Source organism: Aptenodytes patagonicus, chromosome 3 (genome assembly GCF_965638725.1).
Source record: "Aptenodytes patagonicus chromosome 3, bAptPat1.pri.cur, whole genome shotgun sequence".
NCBI classification, from domain to species: Eukaryota; Metazoa; Chordata; class Aves; order Sphenisciformes; family Spheniscidae; genus Aptenodytes; species Aptenodytes patagonicus.
In genome coordinates, this window is record NC_134951.1 from 113,421,018 (window position 1) to 113,437,766 (window position 16,749).

A 16,749-nucleotide genomic window follows, 5' to 3' on the forward strand; every position below is an offset into this window, starting at 1 on the left:
CCGTTATTTTCCTATTTTTTCTTCTCTCCAAAACTTCTGTTTTTCTTTCTTTCAAAACTCTGCCAGTGTACTGAGGATTATATGAATATAGATCAGGCTGCTCTGTTTTCATATCTGACTATACAGATGCACCAACATCTACTGCTTTCTCTTCTCTCATTATTTCTCCCCTTGTGCTTCTAAACCTTTGTATGGTGAAGGACTGGCACATGCCTTCCTCACTCTGTTCCCTGAATCTCAGCTTCAGAAGTGCTTTATTGGTCCGCATATAAGGCAAACCCTTCACTTCTCAAAAGACGGAAAAAAAGACATTTAGAAAATGTATATATTTTAAAAAACTATACCTCGTCCCATGATGCCTGCCCACAGCTTACCTCTCCCCAGCTTCTGTAGGACACCCTCAGCCCACTCACTGCCCAGCACCCTGTGTGTCACCCAGCACACCCTGCAAGGTGGCACAGCCCCCTGCCCCGAGCCCCTCTCCTGCACCTCCCCGGGGGCGTCCCAAGGTGCTGGGAGGCAGTCGGATGGCACTGGTCACCTCCCCACATCAGTCCATTGCATGGGGGGGCAGAGGGGACTACAGACAAGATGCATCCCCTGAAATGGGAAGAAAATTTCAGTGAGCTGGGGAGATTTCTGTTGTCGTGGGACTGGGGGTCTGAGCTTGACCTGGACATCTCAGGTATCTGCCATTGCACCAGCAGCTACCAGAGATTTGTAAAGGGGCCACCTGGTAGCTTCACACCTACGGCGTACACTGGCACATACAGTGAGCTGCACATCCTCCGATAACCCCACCGCATATCCTCTGGGCTCGCGGGTCCTGGTTTCTCATTCTCTGCTTCCCAAATCAAGCCATCTAATCCTATAGCCCCAATGCTTCCAAAGCCCATCTCTTACTTTGTAAGTAAATATATATGTATATGCACATCTCTTATTTTCTAAGTATGTATATAAATATATTATTTTCCTTTTTACAGTTACAAATTGCATTTACACATAGGTTTTATTTTTTTGGTATCTATGCAAGCTTCTTAGGGAAGATGAGCTCAAAATATAAAACTTTTGAAAACATTTCATTTTGGTTTTTATTATTTTTTAAAAGCCTACATCAAAATATACTATGTATGTCTGTAGCTATAAACTCTGTAGGGTAAATCCCATTCTTCAAACACACAGAATAAAACCAATGCCACTGCCACATCCACTTTTGCCTCCATCTGTCCCACTCGACACCTTTCCATCAGCTTCCCGGAGCACACCAAGCTTTCACTGGACATTCAGGCCCAAAATATTCTGGAGGTTTTTCTCCACATGCTGAGGCTGTCTGGCAGCAGCCACCTTCAGCCTGGAGCCCATCACTTCATAGAGGCTCCTTGCAAGCTTGGTGACCACAATCTTGATACTGTTGCTTCGGACAGGCAGGACCCTGTTTCCCAGGAAGAACCAGAGCACGGGCAGGGCGTAGCGCTGGACAGCTTGGGGTCTCTGGCGATAAACAGATGCCACAAGCACTGCCGGGCGAGAGAGACAAGCTTCTTAACAACCTTGATGCAAACAAGTACTTACTTTTATTTTTGGTTCTCAGAAGCCTTTTCTGGCCAATATCAGCAAGCACTAAAAGCCCGATGATCCAGAAACAGGCAATAGTGGCTGATCATCCACTGAACGGAACAACCAACCTCTGAGGACCTTAATTTCTCCAAATCAGGGTCTTTGTATCCATGATAGACTTAGCAAAGTGAATCATACACATTTTGTAAATTGTTTCACTATCCGCTTCTGCATTACAAATGACAAAAATGTCAAATCACTGTTTATTTCCATTAAGAAGTTGCCTAAACCAGCTGCTGAAGATTTTGAAATGCAGCTTAGAGAGGTAATAGAAAGATTTCTAATAAAAAGGATGATTACTTTTTTGTGACCTTTGATGAAAAATGCCAAAAGTCTAATCTGGCAGTTCCCTTTGCTCAGTGGCACACAGCAAACAGCAGTATCATACCACACTTCAAAACTCCAGCCCACAAAAATGTGTGCTGCTTGACAGTTTTCTCAGAAACATCAGTGACTAACTGATGCCATTGGCAGAATGGTCTAATTTGAGGTTTTTCCTCTCATACTTGGTGGCTTCTAATGAACACCTGTTTCAAACTTCAGGGTGTCTTAGATAATGACTCAGACCCCACTGCCATGGCATTTGAGCATCTCACAGTTTTAATGGCGTTTACCCTCACAATGTTCCCTGAAATAGGGGAATAGAGAGAGAAAAATCTTACACAAGGGGCTGAAATTTAACCAAAAAACAACCATTCCCTCCCATTCTCTCTGAAGTCTGCTCTCAGCTCATTTTCTGAACTGAACTATATTAAATACAAACAAAAATTTACTACCAATAGGCTTCTTGCATGGCAGATTTTGCTGAGATCAAAATCTGAAATGGTCTGGAGACAGAGTTCTTATTTTCTGTTCAGTGGAAATGTTACGCAGTAACCACTTATTATTCTGTAGTGGAAGGACCTTCATTTTCTCTAAGCTGTTAATCTAGCATCAGTCATCAACATTTAAACAGCTCCTGAAAGTACCTAAAAACAATTCTGGTAAGCAGGAAAAGGGTTATGGTACCTATTTTAAAATGGGAGTTAATTTGAGTTTAAATGCTATTAAACACAGCGGTCACTATGGAGCTTCAGAAGAGAAAGAGCTGTCTGTTCCCACTAAATCCCAGAGAGAACATCTGCTCTCTCTAAAGTAGTCCCAATTTATGTTCAAATGCTGTATTTGAAAAAGAGATTAAAATAACTGTAAAACTAAATTCTATGTTTATGGAGATTTACTTTATCCAAATTATCTTTAAAGGCCCTTTTACATTTGCTATGGCTAAACATGCCCTTTTGAGATTCATAATGAAGCAGCAAAGTATATTAAACCTTGGATTAAAAGATACTGGCATAATTAGTAGTGGATTTAGCCCTAATTAAACAAGGCTATAAATAGTTTTCTCTAGTATATATTGAGATTATAATTTTTTCCATTCCTTGGCTATTGCTGACATAGCAAGCTACTATTATAAATCAATTATCAGCTGGATTTGTAGTGTGTCGGACACCGCTGATACAGAAATAGACTGTTTGCACATACTGAAATGCTCAGAGTCCAATGTCATATCAGCAATACAGGCTGGGAGCCTCAGTGGGTTGGGCTGAACTGCCCACTTCTGCCCCTCTGCCCGCAAATACTGTCCTGCACAAAATCCTTGCCTGGAATATGCGTGTTTTCACCCACAGTATGACCCCCAGGCTCTGCAGGATTCAGCCTCAAAAATTTCCAACAGGAAAACAAGAATCCCGTGATGACAAAACAAACTGATCCTCAGAAATACCAGTTGCCACAAATTTTTCTGAAGGATGGTCGTTCGCTTCAGAAAAGGGACCTCTTACAGACCTCCATGACCTTTACTGTACTGTCCTTCAAAGAGAGGAGCCAGCCAGGGTATTTTTAGCCCCTCTCTTTCCTGGAGGCAGGTCCTGAGATACCCCAGTGAGAGCTCAGCACTGGAGCCCAAGTGCCATCCTCATCTCACATGCTTCACGCCTCTGCAGCAGCCAGGCAAACCCCTGCTAAATACACCTATTATGTGTATTTTGCAGAAGAGACAAGCTCAGGACCTTCTGGTGTTTGATAAGCTACTGCACTGTCTACTCAGAGGCATTCCCTCTAAATATTCCCTCTGAAGTCTTCTTGACTTAAACGTGGAAATTAGCTGAAGCAGGCGATACCTGAGAGACGTTCTGTGACATCCAGCAGAGCCTGGCCGCTGAGGGAAGGCACTCGGTGGGCTAATGCTTGCAGCAGCAATGTGTTATCTGAAAGAGAAACATTATTTCTGCTCACTCTTCTGAGGTTATAAGAAAAAAAAAGGGGGGGGAGGGCAGAGGTAACCGCATTTTGTAAAATAAAGTAAATTTCTGCCAGTTTCTGAGTCCTTTTCTTCTTTCCTTCCAGCTTACTTGGGAGGATTTTAAATTCAAAAAGAAAAGCTCTCATTTCACATTTGTAAATACAAAGTTGACTGCTGTACAAGGAGCTGTGTTAAACATTTCACATCAGGGCCCTCAAAATTTAAGTCACATGTAAGCAGTGAAAAGGGTTTGCATCCTGGAGCTTTGCAGAAATTACCTCCTCCCTCCCCTAAGGAAAAGGGTCAGAAGGCTCAAAAGTCCACATATCCATTCACACTTTAAGGATAAGCTGGTGTTAAATCTTTAAGTGTTGGGATATATGGACAAGACCCCAGAGTACTTTTACAAGAGAGAATTCCTGCTCATTGCCAACACCATCCGCTCTCAACAGCTCTTGTAACATCTCTGAAATCAGATCTTGGCAGAGAGACTGGAAAACGAACTAATTTCCCAATACTTGACTGTCATATGTATTTTAGTTTTTTCTATACTGCCTGTTGTTGATTTGGGGTCTTGTTTTAATTTATAAACTGTTGCCTGGATTGGTCTGCAAGCCTCCAGTCTTACCGCTTCGATAAGCCAAGCAAAGCTTTTCTTGGAGGCAGAATGTGCGTGGGATGCGCTACGATACCTTGTGGTGCCACCAGGAGTGGCACCGATAAAGCAGGCAACCTACTTCTTTGTGAACCACTACAGAGCCAAGTCCCAAAGTGGTTTGAAGTAGCACTGTGCTATTAAGTGCTCCTTTTTGCATGAGATATAAAAAGGAAGTCGCTAATGATTTTCTTGCAAGCGTGCAGTAAAGAACTGATCCTGCTACCCTAATTAAGCTTCTGCTTTGGTAATTACACTCTTCTCATTCACTTTTTTAAACAGACACTTCACTTTTTGCCTCACAGTCTTGCAGTATTGGCAGACGCTGTTTCACACTTGCTGTTCCTCCCCAGAGAGTTCCCTTACAGCTGCTGCTTTGAAAAAAATGCCCCGAGATCTGGAGATCTTGAAGGAGCACAGAATGTTAATTAATCGTTAATATTGGTGTCTACACAGATTTTCAGGGGAATGCTTGGGTTTTGGGTGGGTGAGGGGAACTGGTTTTTTGCTTGTTTTTTTAGGAATCTAAGTGTATAGGCACTATTCACCTTTCAATCTAAGGGTTTCAAATGCCCTGTGCATTTTGAAACAGTAAAGCCCAAGTCAATAACAAATTTACCCAACCATTACTTTAGCTGCCTTCAGAGACCTAAAAACAGAGGAACCTTTAATGGCTGTTAGAGAAAACAAGGCGGCAGGCAGTTCAGTTCTTATTAACTCAGCTTTAATTCTCTGCACTACATATTAGCTAAACCTGTTGGCCACAGGACAGGCAGCCCAGTGTTTGCAATATGAGCAAAAGAAGAATCTGCTTCTCCGTGCTCTCATTTTCAGTGCGGTCCCCTCTTTGCTATATTAACACCTACAGGGGAAATTTCCCTTGCCCTCTTGCAGAGGGTTGATTCCTCTGGGAGCTACTCGGGCTGCTGGCCTGACTCCACACCCTGGTGTCACGCAGTGGCCACCTGAAGGGTATTTCTTTCATGACAGAGGACAGGGTAGGACAGACATCAGAGGAGAGCAAGATCTATGTCTTGGTCCCATTGCAATCGGCCTTGATTTGCTGATTCGCCCCCATCTACAAGGTAGGTCCCTCGAGTGGGATTAGGGTCCCATGTCACAGCTAATGAATGTGTGTGGCCTTCAGCTGGGGATGGCCAAGCCAATGTCAGGGTTAAGCTAAATAAATGATTCAGGCATTATTTGGAAGCAAATTAGTTTGTTTGTAGGTAGAATTTTTGGTCTCGGGGATGGGAGTTTTTTGTTTTGTTTTTTAGGGTTGTTTTTGTTTTTACATCGAGTGGTCAAGCAATTTTCTAACCAGCTTGCATTTTTGCATGGATCATTAAAGGTGACAGATGAGGAAGTCTCACCTAAAACTCAGAATCTGAGGCATGTCAACACAGAGTCTTGGAGCAATAGCTGGGCTCTTAGCTATGAAACTCAGTGGAGCAATGGGGCAAGACATTGCGCTCACTTACTCTAAGCTAGCAATGTTGCACAATCCTTTAGAGTTCTGGGGGGGGTTGTCATTTGCCACTTGATTTTAAATTGTAAAGGCAGACAATTTTAAAGCATATGGGAAGGTTTCACTCACACATTTTTCCAGTAGAACTTTCCTTCCCCCACTGAAGCCCTGGGTATTGAATTTTGAAATATTTGTGATTCAGTTGCCTGTTTGAATTTTTGCAAACATCCATAAAAATGAGCAGAACCAAAAAAATATATCCCACTTTGTTTGCTTGAACCTGTCTCTGGGTAAACACAGTGTGATGAGAGACAGATGTGCCTTGCTCCTGTTCTGACATCTGCCAGCATGGAAAATTTACAGTGATCTCTCAGAAATGGTGAGAGGGGAATGACAGAAAGCTCCATACAAAACCCTGAAGGGATCTGTTCGCCGCATCCTCTGTTAGCAGGATTCTGCAACTTTTCCCCAACCTTCTCCCAGGCACCACAAAAAATGTGTAAGGGCCAAGAGCAGTACAGGTCTTACACCCTTCTACCCACTTCATGATCAGGAACAACCCTATACTTGGGACACAGAAAGGCAGTGGGTCAGCAAATTCACTGAGTTCATAAAACATCTGATGTGGAGAAAGTTGTTAATTCCCCTTTAAGACCTGCCTCTTCAACACTAAATTTTTCAGGCATATTAACCCAGTGCTGCATTTTCACAGCTGACATAAATCTGCATGGCAAGGGAATTTACAGCAGACCTTGGCTATGTAGTTATTGGCTATAGCAATCTTGCCCCATGCAGAACAATATGTGGAACAAGCCATCATTTACAGCTGGATTTATACCTGTTTGTTCTAAAGAAATGAACTTGGCAAATCATAAATTCCCTTTTAAAAAAAGGAGACAAAGAAGAAAGGTGGAAAATAGACAGGACCAGCTAATGCCTATAATGTAGAGCCTTCCAGGAAGCTGTTCTGCAGAAGCTCTGATGGGCCAGTGTCCCTTCACGCCAACAGCAAAGCAATTCATTTGGGAAGTCAAATTGGGCCTAAACAACCTCCAAAAATCCCTTTGTCCCTGAATTCTAGCAAAGTTGTACTCCAGGATTTATTGTTCAGCTCCTTCTGTACCAAAGCAGACAAGCAGCACAGAGCCAAAGGCTCCTGGGACTTTGGGGAAACGCTGGTACACATTCAAGCCTGTCTAGGAACTCAAGCCTGTCTGGAAAGCTGCCTGGCGGAAAAGGACCTGGGGGTGTTGGTCGACAGCCGGCTGAACATGAGCCGGCAGTGTGCCCAGGCGGCCAAGAAGGCCAATGGCATCCTGGCCTGTATCAGAAATAGTGTGGCCAGTAGGAGTAGGGAAGTGATCGTGCCCCTGTACTCGGCCCTGGTGAGGCCGCACCTCGAATACTGTGTTCAGTTTTGGGCCCCTCACTACAAGAAGGACGTTGAGGTGCTGGAGCGTGTCCAGAGAAGGGCAACGAGGCTGGTGAGGGGTCTGGAGCACAAGTCTTATGAGGAGCGGCTGAGGGAACTGGGGTTGTTTAGCCTGGAGAAAAGGAGGCTGAGGGGAGACCTCATCGCTCTCTACAACTACCTGAAAGGAAGTTGTAGCGAGGTGGGTGTTGGTCTTTTCTCCGAAGTAACAAGCGATAGGACGAGAGGAAATGGCCTCAAGTTGCGCCAGGGGAGGTTTAGATTGGATGTAAGGAAAAATTTCTTTACTGAAAGAGTGGTGAAACATTGGAACAGGCTGCCCAGGGAAGTGGTGGAGTCCCCATCCCTGGAGGTATTTAAAAGACGTGTAGATGAGGCGCTTAGGGACATGGTTTAGTGGGCCTGGTGGTGTTGGGTTGACGGTTGGACTCGATGATCTTAGAGGTCTCTTCCAACCTCAATGATTCTATGATTCTATGATTCTATGGTGCATAAGGACTGCACCATCACAGCTTCTGGCTACCCAGACATATGATCCAGGTGATAAGCAGCATCCATTCAGCTGCACATCACAACATGATACAACAGATTGGGATAGAAAGAATGCAGGCAGGACTTCATAAACATCTTGCAGCAGCTGGATATTTCCACAGACGACAACAGCTATCAACAGACTCAGTGTTTACTTGACTCCGAGATGGAGAAGCCGCAGTTGAGGAGAGTCAATGTCAGAGGTTAGCCTTACCTAGGTGAGCAATGGATGCTTCCAGCGCTTTCACAGCTGCAGCATAAATCCCCGAGTGCTTTGAGTTCAGGTTGTCAGTGACTGCTGCTACCAGAGAGACCAGCACTGGGTGTAAGGCAGCTCTGAGCATGGGTATCATCAAAACCAGCGCCTCCAGCGCCTGCTGATTCACTTTCTTGTGCCAATCATGAAGTCTCAGGAAAAAAAGATCAAAAATCTGTTAAGAAAACAAATGACATGAAAGCTGGATTTAAATGTCTTTGTTTCAAGAAGGATGTAGAAACAAGTACCCAGCAATGTAAAAGATTAATGTAATCCTTTTTGTCAGGCCAGCACTGGCTAGCACAATTTCACTGTTTTCCTGTGGGCTACTCAGTGTAGTGGTTGCACAGCCTCATGCTGGTTGAAAAGATTTTCATATTTTATTAAGAGGTTTCAGTGGGGACAGGATAGTTCCTATGCTGTTTCTCTTTACCTATAAATCATTAAATTAATCCCATTTTAATAATGCAAAATAGTATCTTTGGTATAGAGGTATGAAAACAGGTATTTATGATGTCCATTTTTCCATAAAGTTGTCTCAAGTACTGAGGGTAGTTTTGATTTTGCCAAAACTGTGGCTCGATGAGATCCAAGTTTTGTTTTATCTGTCTCAGAACCTGTGTCTGGAGGACTGCAGGGCTCTGATGAACTCTTCGGGACCCAGACCATTTGTCTGGCTAACAGGTAGACTTCTGAAGTTTAATGTGCTGTGCAGTCCTCATTAGAGCATGTTCAGTCCTTTGACAGCCACATTATCAGGCACCATTTTCTGGAAAAGGGGAAAAAAGCAGCTGCTGGGAGGAGAAGGAAGAGAAGATCTGTCTCTAGCCATTTTCCTCCTCTTTCCAAAGAGAAAAAAGGACCCCCAGGAAGGGTGAGAACAGTCTTTCCCAAGCAGGAAAGGGATGAGGACAGAGGTGAAAAGGCAGAGTTGTGTCGGTGCAAGACAAGGTAAAATTTACAGGAGCATCCTTTAAAAAAAAGAAAAAAATTTTTTTTTAAAAAAAATCAACCTAGCCTGATACTTCTCTCCCCCATCCCAACCCATTTTTCTTCTAGAGAATAGTTGCCAAGCTTTCAGTGGCTGAATTGCCTTTATTTCAACCTAACTGGTAGTAGGAGACAGCAGAAGCCACAGCAACAGTAAATTCTGTCATCATCTCATGAACAGCGCCAATAGACACTTGCCAGAGAAATACATCTGGACTGAAATTACTTGCCTTGAAGCCTGGAGTTGAATTAAATTACTCTGGGTAAGAAGGGACCAGCCTGTCCCAAACAGCCAGTATGTAGTGCCAAGACACACTGAGCTAACTTTACTGGTACAGGCTTGGGAAGGGAGCTAACAGGAAAGGAGCAATAGAGAGCCCTACATACCTGGACAATGTTATTGGAGATGAGCTTGGGGCTGCTTTTGCAGTGATCTAGGAGGAGCACCACTCCCTCCATTCGTGTCTGAAAATCCTTGTCTGCCAGGAGCTCGTAAATCTCCCGGAGCTGTTCAGTTTCTTCCACAGTCCGAAGTGATGTGCGACGGACTGTCTGACGGGGTAAGACGAGTACGTCAGAGCCAGACCTCAAACTGGAAAATAAAAACAAGGTAAGACCTTTTGGTGATAATATCTTCAGTTAATTGTGAGGAAAACATCTCGAGGAGACTTCCTAATGATGTGATTTCAGCTAGATCCTGATCTCAAAAGCAACTTGGATCTCATGACATTCGTTACAGGAGACAATCTGAGACAATCTGCAAGTAACATTATCGCTAGTGCTTACTCAGGAAAACCAAGGCACTGAGGATGGGATTCATCTCATTGATCTTCAGATATCTTCCCAGCTACTCATCTAGCATCCCTTTGTGGAGAAAAATAGGCACTACTTCAAAGTTTAAATGCCTCATCTTATGGGAGGTGTCTGTATTATAAGGAAGTTAATTACTCTGGAGAAGTGTCTCTACAAGAGGTATGGGAATCTAGATAAATAGCTCAGATGCATCTGAACAGATTCATCCTACCCAGAGAGATTAAGGGGCATATCTGAAAGGATCCTGAGGATCAGTAACAGTGATAAAAGCAGAAGCCAGACATCCCACCACAACACTCACATTATTGCTTCCCTAGGGACTGGATTCACAGCTTAACAAACTCAGTAGGAACAATTCTCTTGGATCAACCTCTCTGCCATGAGCGTGGGGAGATCCTAACTATGCTAGTGAGGCATGTGGTCACCTTCCTGCCACCACTGAGCACAACGGAGCTAAGCACAACAGAGCTAAATAAATCCACTCTGTTATCAGAGGAGAACAGGTACAAGTAGCTCTCCCGCTGGCATGGGGAGACAGCAAGGACCAAATTCCTATCTTTAATGCTGATTACAGCACAGGGGAAAAACACATGCTGTCCATCAACCAACCATTAATGGTCTGAATGACATGAATAGCTACAGAAAAAGTCCACACTGAGACGTCTGTTGACCAGAACTGCTCTGGAATTGTCTTGCTGGTACTGTTTGAGGGTCAAAAAGCCATGCTTCAGCCAGGCCAAACTACATGCATGGAAAGTGCTATTTTTGGGAATGGCACCTTGGTTCTAGACTGGGACTTCTCATCAAACCATGCATCTAAAAAAGACTCCACTCAGATAAGAATACCCTGACTGAAATTACTTGTCCCAAGTCCAACAGCAGAGACATGACCCTCTCACAGCCTCCACAACACTGTCCTCGCCATTGCACTGGATCTTCTGAGCTGCAACCAGTGGCTGTCTCTTCCTCTCTCAATTTTTGTGGAAAACCCTCCAGAGAACTTGTGTTCAGCCTAATGCAGAAGTAGACTTTTTTTTATCAAAGAAGATTTGTGGGGCAAGGAAACAATCTCTGGCACAGATTGACTCCACCAGAAAGATTTTACTGAGGAAGAGACATGTAAAGCTTGTCGTGTGCTTTGTCAGATATAACAGTAGTGCTCAGTACCCTCCATCCAAGAATGGCAAGTTGTCCTGTGGCATCATCAAGCCTCTGTTCCTAGACTTCTTGGGGTCCTTGGCAGATGGACGTTCACATTTATGGTCTTCTATACCCTACATATATATATAAAAAACCATGAATCTATAGAAGATAAAATAGGAAATTACTCGTTTAAAACACAAGTTATAACCAGGATCACTGCTACCAAGAAAGGCCTAGGAAAACATTTCATAACTTAGAGAGCGAGACAGGCCAGAGATTCAGTGATGTCTACTATTTGTTTTCAATAACCCAAAGCAGGTTATAGGTGCTATCAAAATGGGCAGCAGTATAAAATCCTGAATTCATTAGTCTTGAGCATAAATGGGAATAATGCGAACTGGTAGGGAACAAGCCTTCTTAAAGGGAATAGCAGGAAACTTTTGGACTCTCTGGAGGTTGGCCCATTGTGTTGGGGGTTGATTTGGTTCGCACTCACTCTCCCTATTCCCGCACAAGGGCACATTCCTTTCTAGAACGTAAATGGAGAGGAATGAAAAAAAAAAAGGGGGATGATTTTCCACTGGATGCTGAATTCATGAAGCCTCTTCCAGCTCCACAGTGCATGACAGCAGGGCAGTATTCCCAGAATACAGACAATGTATGTACTAATTATGATTGCCTTGTGCATCTTTTGTATATTTGTAAATTTTCTTGGTGCTACTACTTCCTTCGTCTGTTGCAAAGACTCTATTATCTTCAGAAGCACTATTCTCACTTCCTTGCTTTATTGGGGGGGTAGTATTGGGGGGTTTTTATGCTTGAAGGTAAAACCATTTTCTCCTACTTCCTTTTCCTGTTTGTGGCTGATATTCAAAATACACCCACTTTATTTCTAACGATACTAGTTCCTTCACTGTCTGCAGATAAACAGGCTGAGGTTCAACAGTTCATTCCCAGGAGCAAAATGATTCAGCGGAGGAAGAATGAGATAAGGAAAGATTAGGTATGTTTAATCTCATATTAGCAATCTCAGTACTTGCATAAAGGAGACGTTTCTCCTGCCAACCACTTACTTTCTGCTTAAGTGTTGCCATAACATCTTCCAAGTCACGTGATGGGGCAGACTGTTTCAAATACCTATCAAATTTTTTATGACTCATCAATACGTTCAGCATCTTCCGTCCGTAACACCTAACACAGGAAAGAGAGAAATGAATACAGACTATTATTGTCTTTTCTCCCTTGTGAATAAACAAAGGAAAAGTGTTAATAGAATAAGCTGATATTTTAAACTCATCATGTGCAATACCTTCATGAGAAGGTATTACCTCTTCAGCAAAGAGGGATATTTACCTCCACTTGTCATCACTGCACAGTGCTGCCAGCTGAACACAAGAGGTAAGAGGAGAACACAGGGCAACAGGAAAATACAATTTCACTCTGAAATTGTGGGTATGCTTCTGTGGGATCAAAGGATCCCATGGGATGAGCGAAGCACATCTCCTGCTTTGCTGTCATGGCTTATTTGCAGTGTCTTGCTGCCATTGCACAACAATTTACCTTTCTTTAACTGGTGGAGAAGCTAGGACAAATCACCTCATGCTTACTATTTATTATTCTATACTACATGTATGCACACGGGCAGCTAGTTGCTCATGTGTTCTTGGCATCTATTAATGGGAATTTAAATTAATAATCAAAATAAGGGTTTTTTTGGTTTGGTTTGGTTTGGTTTTGCTACTATGAAACTACAGCTATCTTCAAGAGGAAATGTGGAGATCGTTCAGCCACAGACAACATTATACAAAGATTGGGAATAAAAATTTGTTCATTCCCAGGAGCAAAATGATTCAGTGGAGGAAGAATGAGATAAAGAAAGATTAGGTATGTTTAATCTCATATTAGCAATTTCAGTACTTGCATAAGTAACTTGCAGTACTTTTGCATACTAGCAAAAATTTGACTATCATAGGCAACTAAATCTGCAGAAGAGGTTTAGAAAGACTGAATACATTGGTTAAAGACAGCTGGAATTTTTCTAGGACAGTCTTAACCTTATCAGAAATAAATGTTTGGGATCCTTCAGTGATGAACAGTGGTCAACGCTTCAGCTTTGCATTGTGCACATAAGACCAAAAAATACTGTTTGACTGACTAATCTGAGTTCAGTTCATCTGAATAAGGAATCATTCAAGTCACAGGAATTTGGCAATGGTCCTTCTTGCTGGACAGCCTCATGTTACCCAGTACAGTCATTTCCCCAGGCAACATTATCCACACTGTGAAGTTAACTGTCTTAATATTTACTTTACCTTCCACTCTTTTGTGGTTTTATCATTTATAGCCAGACATCAAACAGTTGTCATATTTTAGGAGGTGAATGAAGATCATCACCTTGTGTCCTGATGACAGTCCTGAGCAAGCTTCACCACCATGCACACCAGCAGCTCAGTACTGTCATGCGGGCCCGACAGGAGCTTCTTGGCTCCTATTTGCTCCATCACGGTCAGCAGGTGTTCGGCTGCACACTTCCGCACCAGGGCGTTGCGGTGCCTGGAAACAAGAGAACACTGGGGCAGAGGGAAAAGGAGGGCCAGAAGCACATGCCTCGGTCATAGCATGCTCCCTGTCATTGCTGGGGGAAGGAGGCATGTGTTCTCGCTGCAATTTTAGCCACCTGTAGAAGATTCTATCCTCAGATAAACACAAATTTGGCATTGTACAGAGGGACTACCTGCAAGGAATAGGGAGGAATTCAATCTCCCTGGACTATCTGATACTCAATTTCTTTCCCGAAATTAACTCTGAGAAAGAGGGAAATGAAAGACAATTCATGCTGACTCATCAGAGGGCTCCCACTACACAGACAGAGCTGCAGCAGGATTGAAGCTTATTCCACCCGTTTATCTCCAAATCTGCAGACCCTTGAAAAAAAACAAATGAGGGGAAAAACCCTGTGGGGCATGAAGCTGCAGAATATCCAGCAATGCAGCCAGTTTGTTCTTTGAGGCTTGGCAAGAGGTACATTTGAATGTTTTACCCTTTTCAAAAGCTGAGGAAAGGGTAGCAGTTGTTTGAGCCAGGTTGTCCTTTCTAAAGGACTTTGAAACTATCAGGCACAGCACTAGTATTTTAAGGCAGCATTTGCTTCAGCTATCCCATGGGAGTCGGCCTGTGAAGGCGCCTGTGAAGTGACTCACCATCTCAAGGCTAACATGCAGCATCAATTTGAATAGAAAGTGGAGCTCTAAGGACACAACAGTCAGACTCCTCCCGGCAGGAGCTGCACCTGCTGTGCAGGCTGTGCCGCACCCAGCGGGTTCTCCCCCACGTGCTCTGTGTCCCAGCAATTAGCCTCCTTATTTCCCAAGTTAATGGCATAATGATGATGCATGGTTTTTCGCAGCGCCTCTGTGGTTAGCGTGAAATATCACAGGGCACTCACTGCTGGAATTGGCATTGTCCCTCTTCCCGCAAAGCCACAAGGCTATATCACCACCCTTTGCAGGGACTTTTGCTTCCCCATCATTCACCACGTCTACGTTCTAGAGAGCGTTGACAGATTGTGAGAACAAATAGGCTATAGTAGGGCAGAAGTAGATGACAAGAGGAAGGGAGCAAGGTTGATCCGAGAATCTAAACACCGAGTTCACAGAAGATGCAGGAGAAAGGACCCTTCCCTCCCATCATTCCCCTTCTGCCTCCTGTCCCTTCCCCCTACCCACACAATTTAAGGTGAAGGATATCACTAAGAGAAGAATGACATACTGGACTCCACTAGCCATGAGAGCAGTCATTGCTCGTGCAGGAGTCACGCTCCCCACCATGATCCCCAGGGACTGACTGGCTGCTCTCTGAATGAACTCGCTGGAGTCCCCCATCCTCTGGAGCAAGACCCGAGCAATCTCATCCACCTCGTGGTCCATGTGCTTCTTCATGGTCCTGAAGAGCTCTCCAAGAGTGCTGATTGCAAAGCGAGACACCTTCGAGCGGAGGTTGTTCACCTGGGGAAGTCATGAGGGGAAACGTAAGAATCACCTTGTAAAGAAAATCAGTTCCCCTAGACAAAAGTCCCAGGAAACAACAAGACTTCTCGCTGTGTCCAGGTGGAACATAAGAGCACAGCAAGAGCAGAAGACCCACAGAAACACACTTACTCTGATACCAACTTCTTCTCTGGCCTCAGGCCCACTTATACAATACAGTTTTAATGAGACTGCAGGCCTAAAAAATATTGTTTCACCTAGAACAAAGTGTGCTACTTAGCCCATAATGTACACTGCTTTGATTTTAGGCCCTTTTACTGAAAACAAACAAACAAACAAACAAAGTAAAGCAAGGGCTGTTTTTAAACTATAAATGCACAATTCATAAAGACAAGATAGAGGGAAAGTAGTACTTTCCTCCTGTCCAAAAATGCAGTACTGGCAGTTTGAGCACTCAACCAGGAAACAGAAAATACGGGCTCAAGTCTACAGGCTAATTCGCAGCAGGGACTTGAGTCCATCTGCGGCTCCATCTACTCAGGAGAACCCTAGCTGTTGGACTCAAGGCACTCAAGGATCTTGGAGATCACATGCAATTACAGCTGCGATCAGTGGGGTTTTACAGCATTCGGTGCTGCTCTGGAGTGATCCCTGCTTCCAAAAGGCTCTCCCACAAGGGTAAGGAAGAAGCATCTCAGAGTCATGTGCTTCATTTGAAAGATACTTTGAAGGACAGACCAGTGGTTCTTTCTGCCAGACTTAGTTGTGCCTGTTAATAAAAATGAACAACATATGTGCTAGAAATGCTTGCGAAAGCAGAATCTGGGACTGGAGTGAAATGAAAGCTGAAAGATGTCTCTGTACGTAAGTGTGTAGAACAGAGAGGAGGAAATTTCCTCAGAAATATAAAAGTGATATAAAAATCAGATGAGCTAAGCTGAAAGGGCTTCTTCTCCTAACCTTGATCTCAGAGTGGGACAACCTGAGTCCTGCAGATCTAAACAAAAAGGTTTGAAGAGTCCAACGACACAAGGGGCATTCAAACCTCCAACACCATTAAATATTGGATAGAAGGACTGATTTTCATGGAAACGAGCTAAGTCTTACTGTCTTCTGCAAGCAAAAGAAAATTTAATATATTTGGCAATCATCTAGTAAGAGTACAAGGCAGCTCGTTCAGGCCACAGACGAGTGACAAGTTGGAAATATAGGCACAGATGTTATTAAGGAGCTTAGGTTGAGACCTCTCTGTTAACTGAGAGATGAGATAATGGAGTTGAGCCCGACTGCCCTGCAAACCCCAGAGACAGGCCGCTCCAAGCACCCAGTAGCTACAGTGCAAAATTCCACTGATGCACGGAGGCAACAGATCAATGGAAAGGGCAAATTACCAAAAAGCACACAGAAAGGAAGAAGAAGACATCATCAGGGAACACTGGAAAATAAATACCTGCAGTCAATCCCCCACGATGCTCAGGAGGAGGAAGTGGGAAGAAGCTGGGAGGCAAAAGCTGCAGTGTTTAATTACAGCTCAGGCAGAGATTTGGGCTGTGGCAAATCACCTGATTAGTGTC

General features: G+C 43.7%; 1 protein-coding gene across 1 annotated transcript in view; it reads right to left on the minus strand.

The window, feature by feature from the left end:
• Positions 1 to 1,079: 1,079 nt before the first annotated feature.
• Positions 1,080 to 16,749, minus strand: part of TOGARAM2 (TOG array regulator of axonemal microtubules 2) — a 37,583-nt gene continuing 21,913 nt past the window's right edge. Inside the window, exons 12-19 of the mRNA XM_076335575.1 lie at positions 14,958 to 15,193; positions 13,584 to 13,742; positions 12,263 to 12,380; positions 11,214 to 11,320; positions 9,621 to 9,819; positions 8,202 to 8,418; positions 3,780 to 3,866; positions 1,080 to 1,517 (exon numbers count right to left, since the gene is read on the minus strand). Of these exons, the coding sequence (XP_076191690.1) occupies positions 1,273 to 1,517; positions 3,780 to 3,866; positions 8,202 to 8,418; positions 9,621 to 9,819; positions 11,214 to 11,320; positions 12,263 to 12,380; positions 13,584 to 13,742; positions 14,958 to 15,193 (1,368 nt within the window). The 3' untranslated portion in view covers positions 1,080 to 1,272. The remainder of the gene's footprint in view (positions 1,518 to 3,779; positions 3,867 to 8,201; positions 8,419 to 9,620; positions 9,820 to 11,213; positions 11,321 to 12,262; positions 12,381 to 13,583; positions 13,743 to 14,957; positions 15,194 to 16,749) is intronic.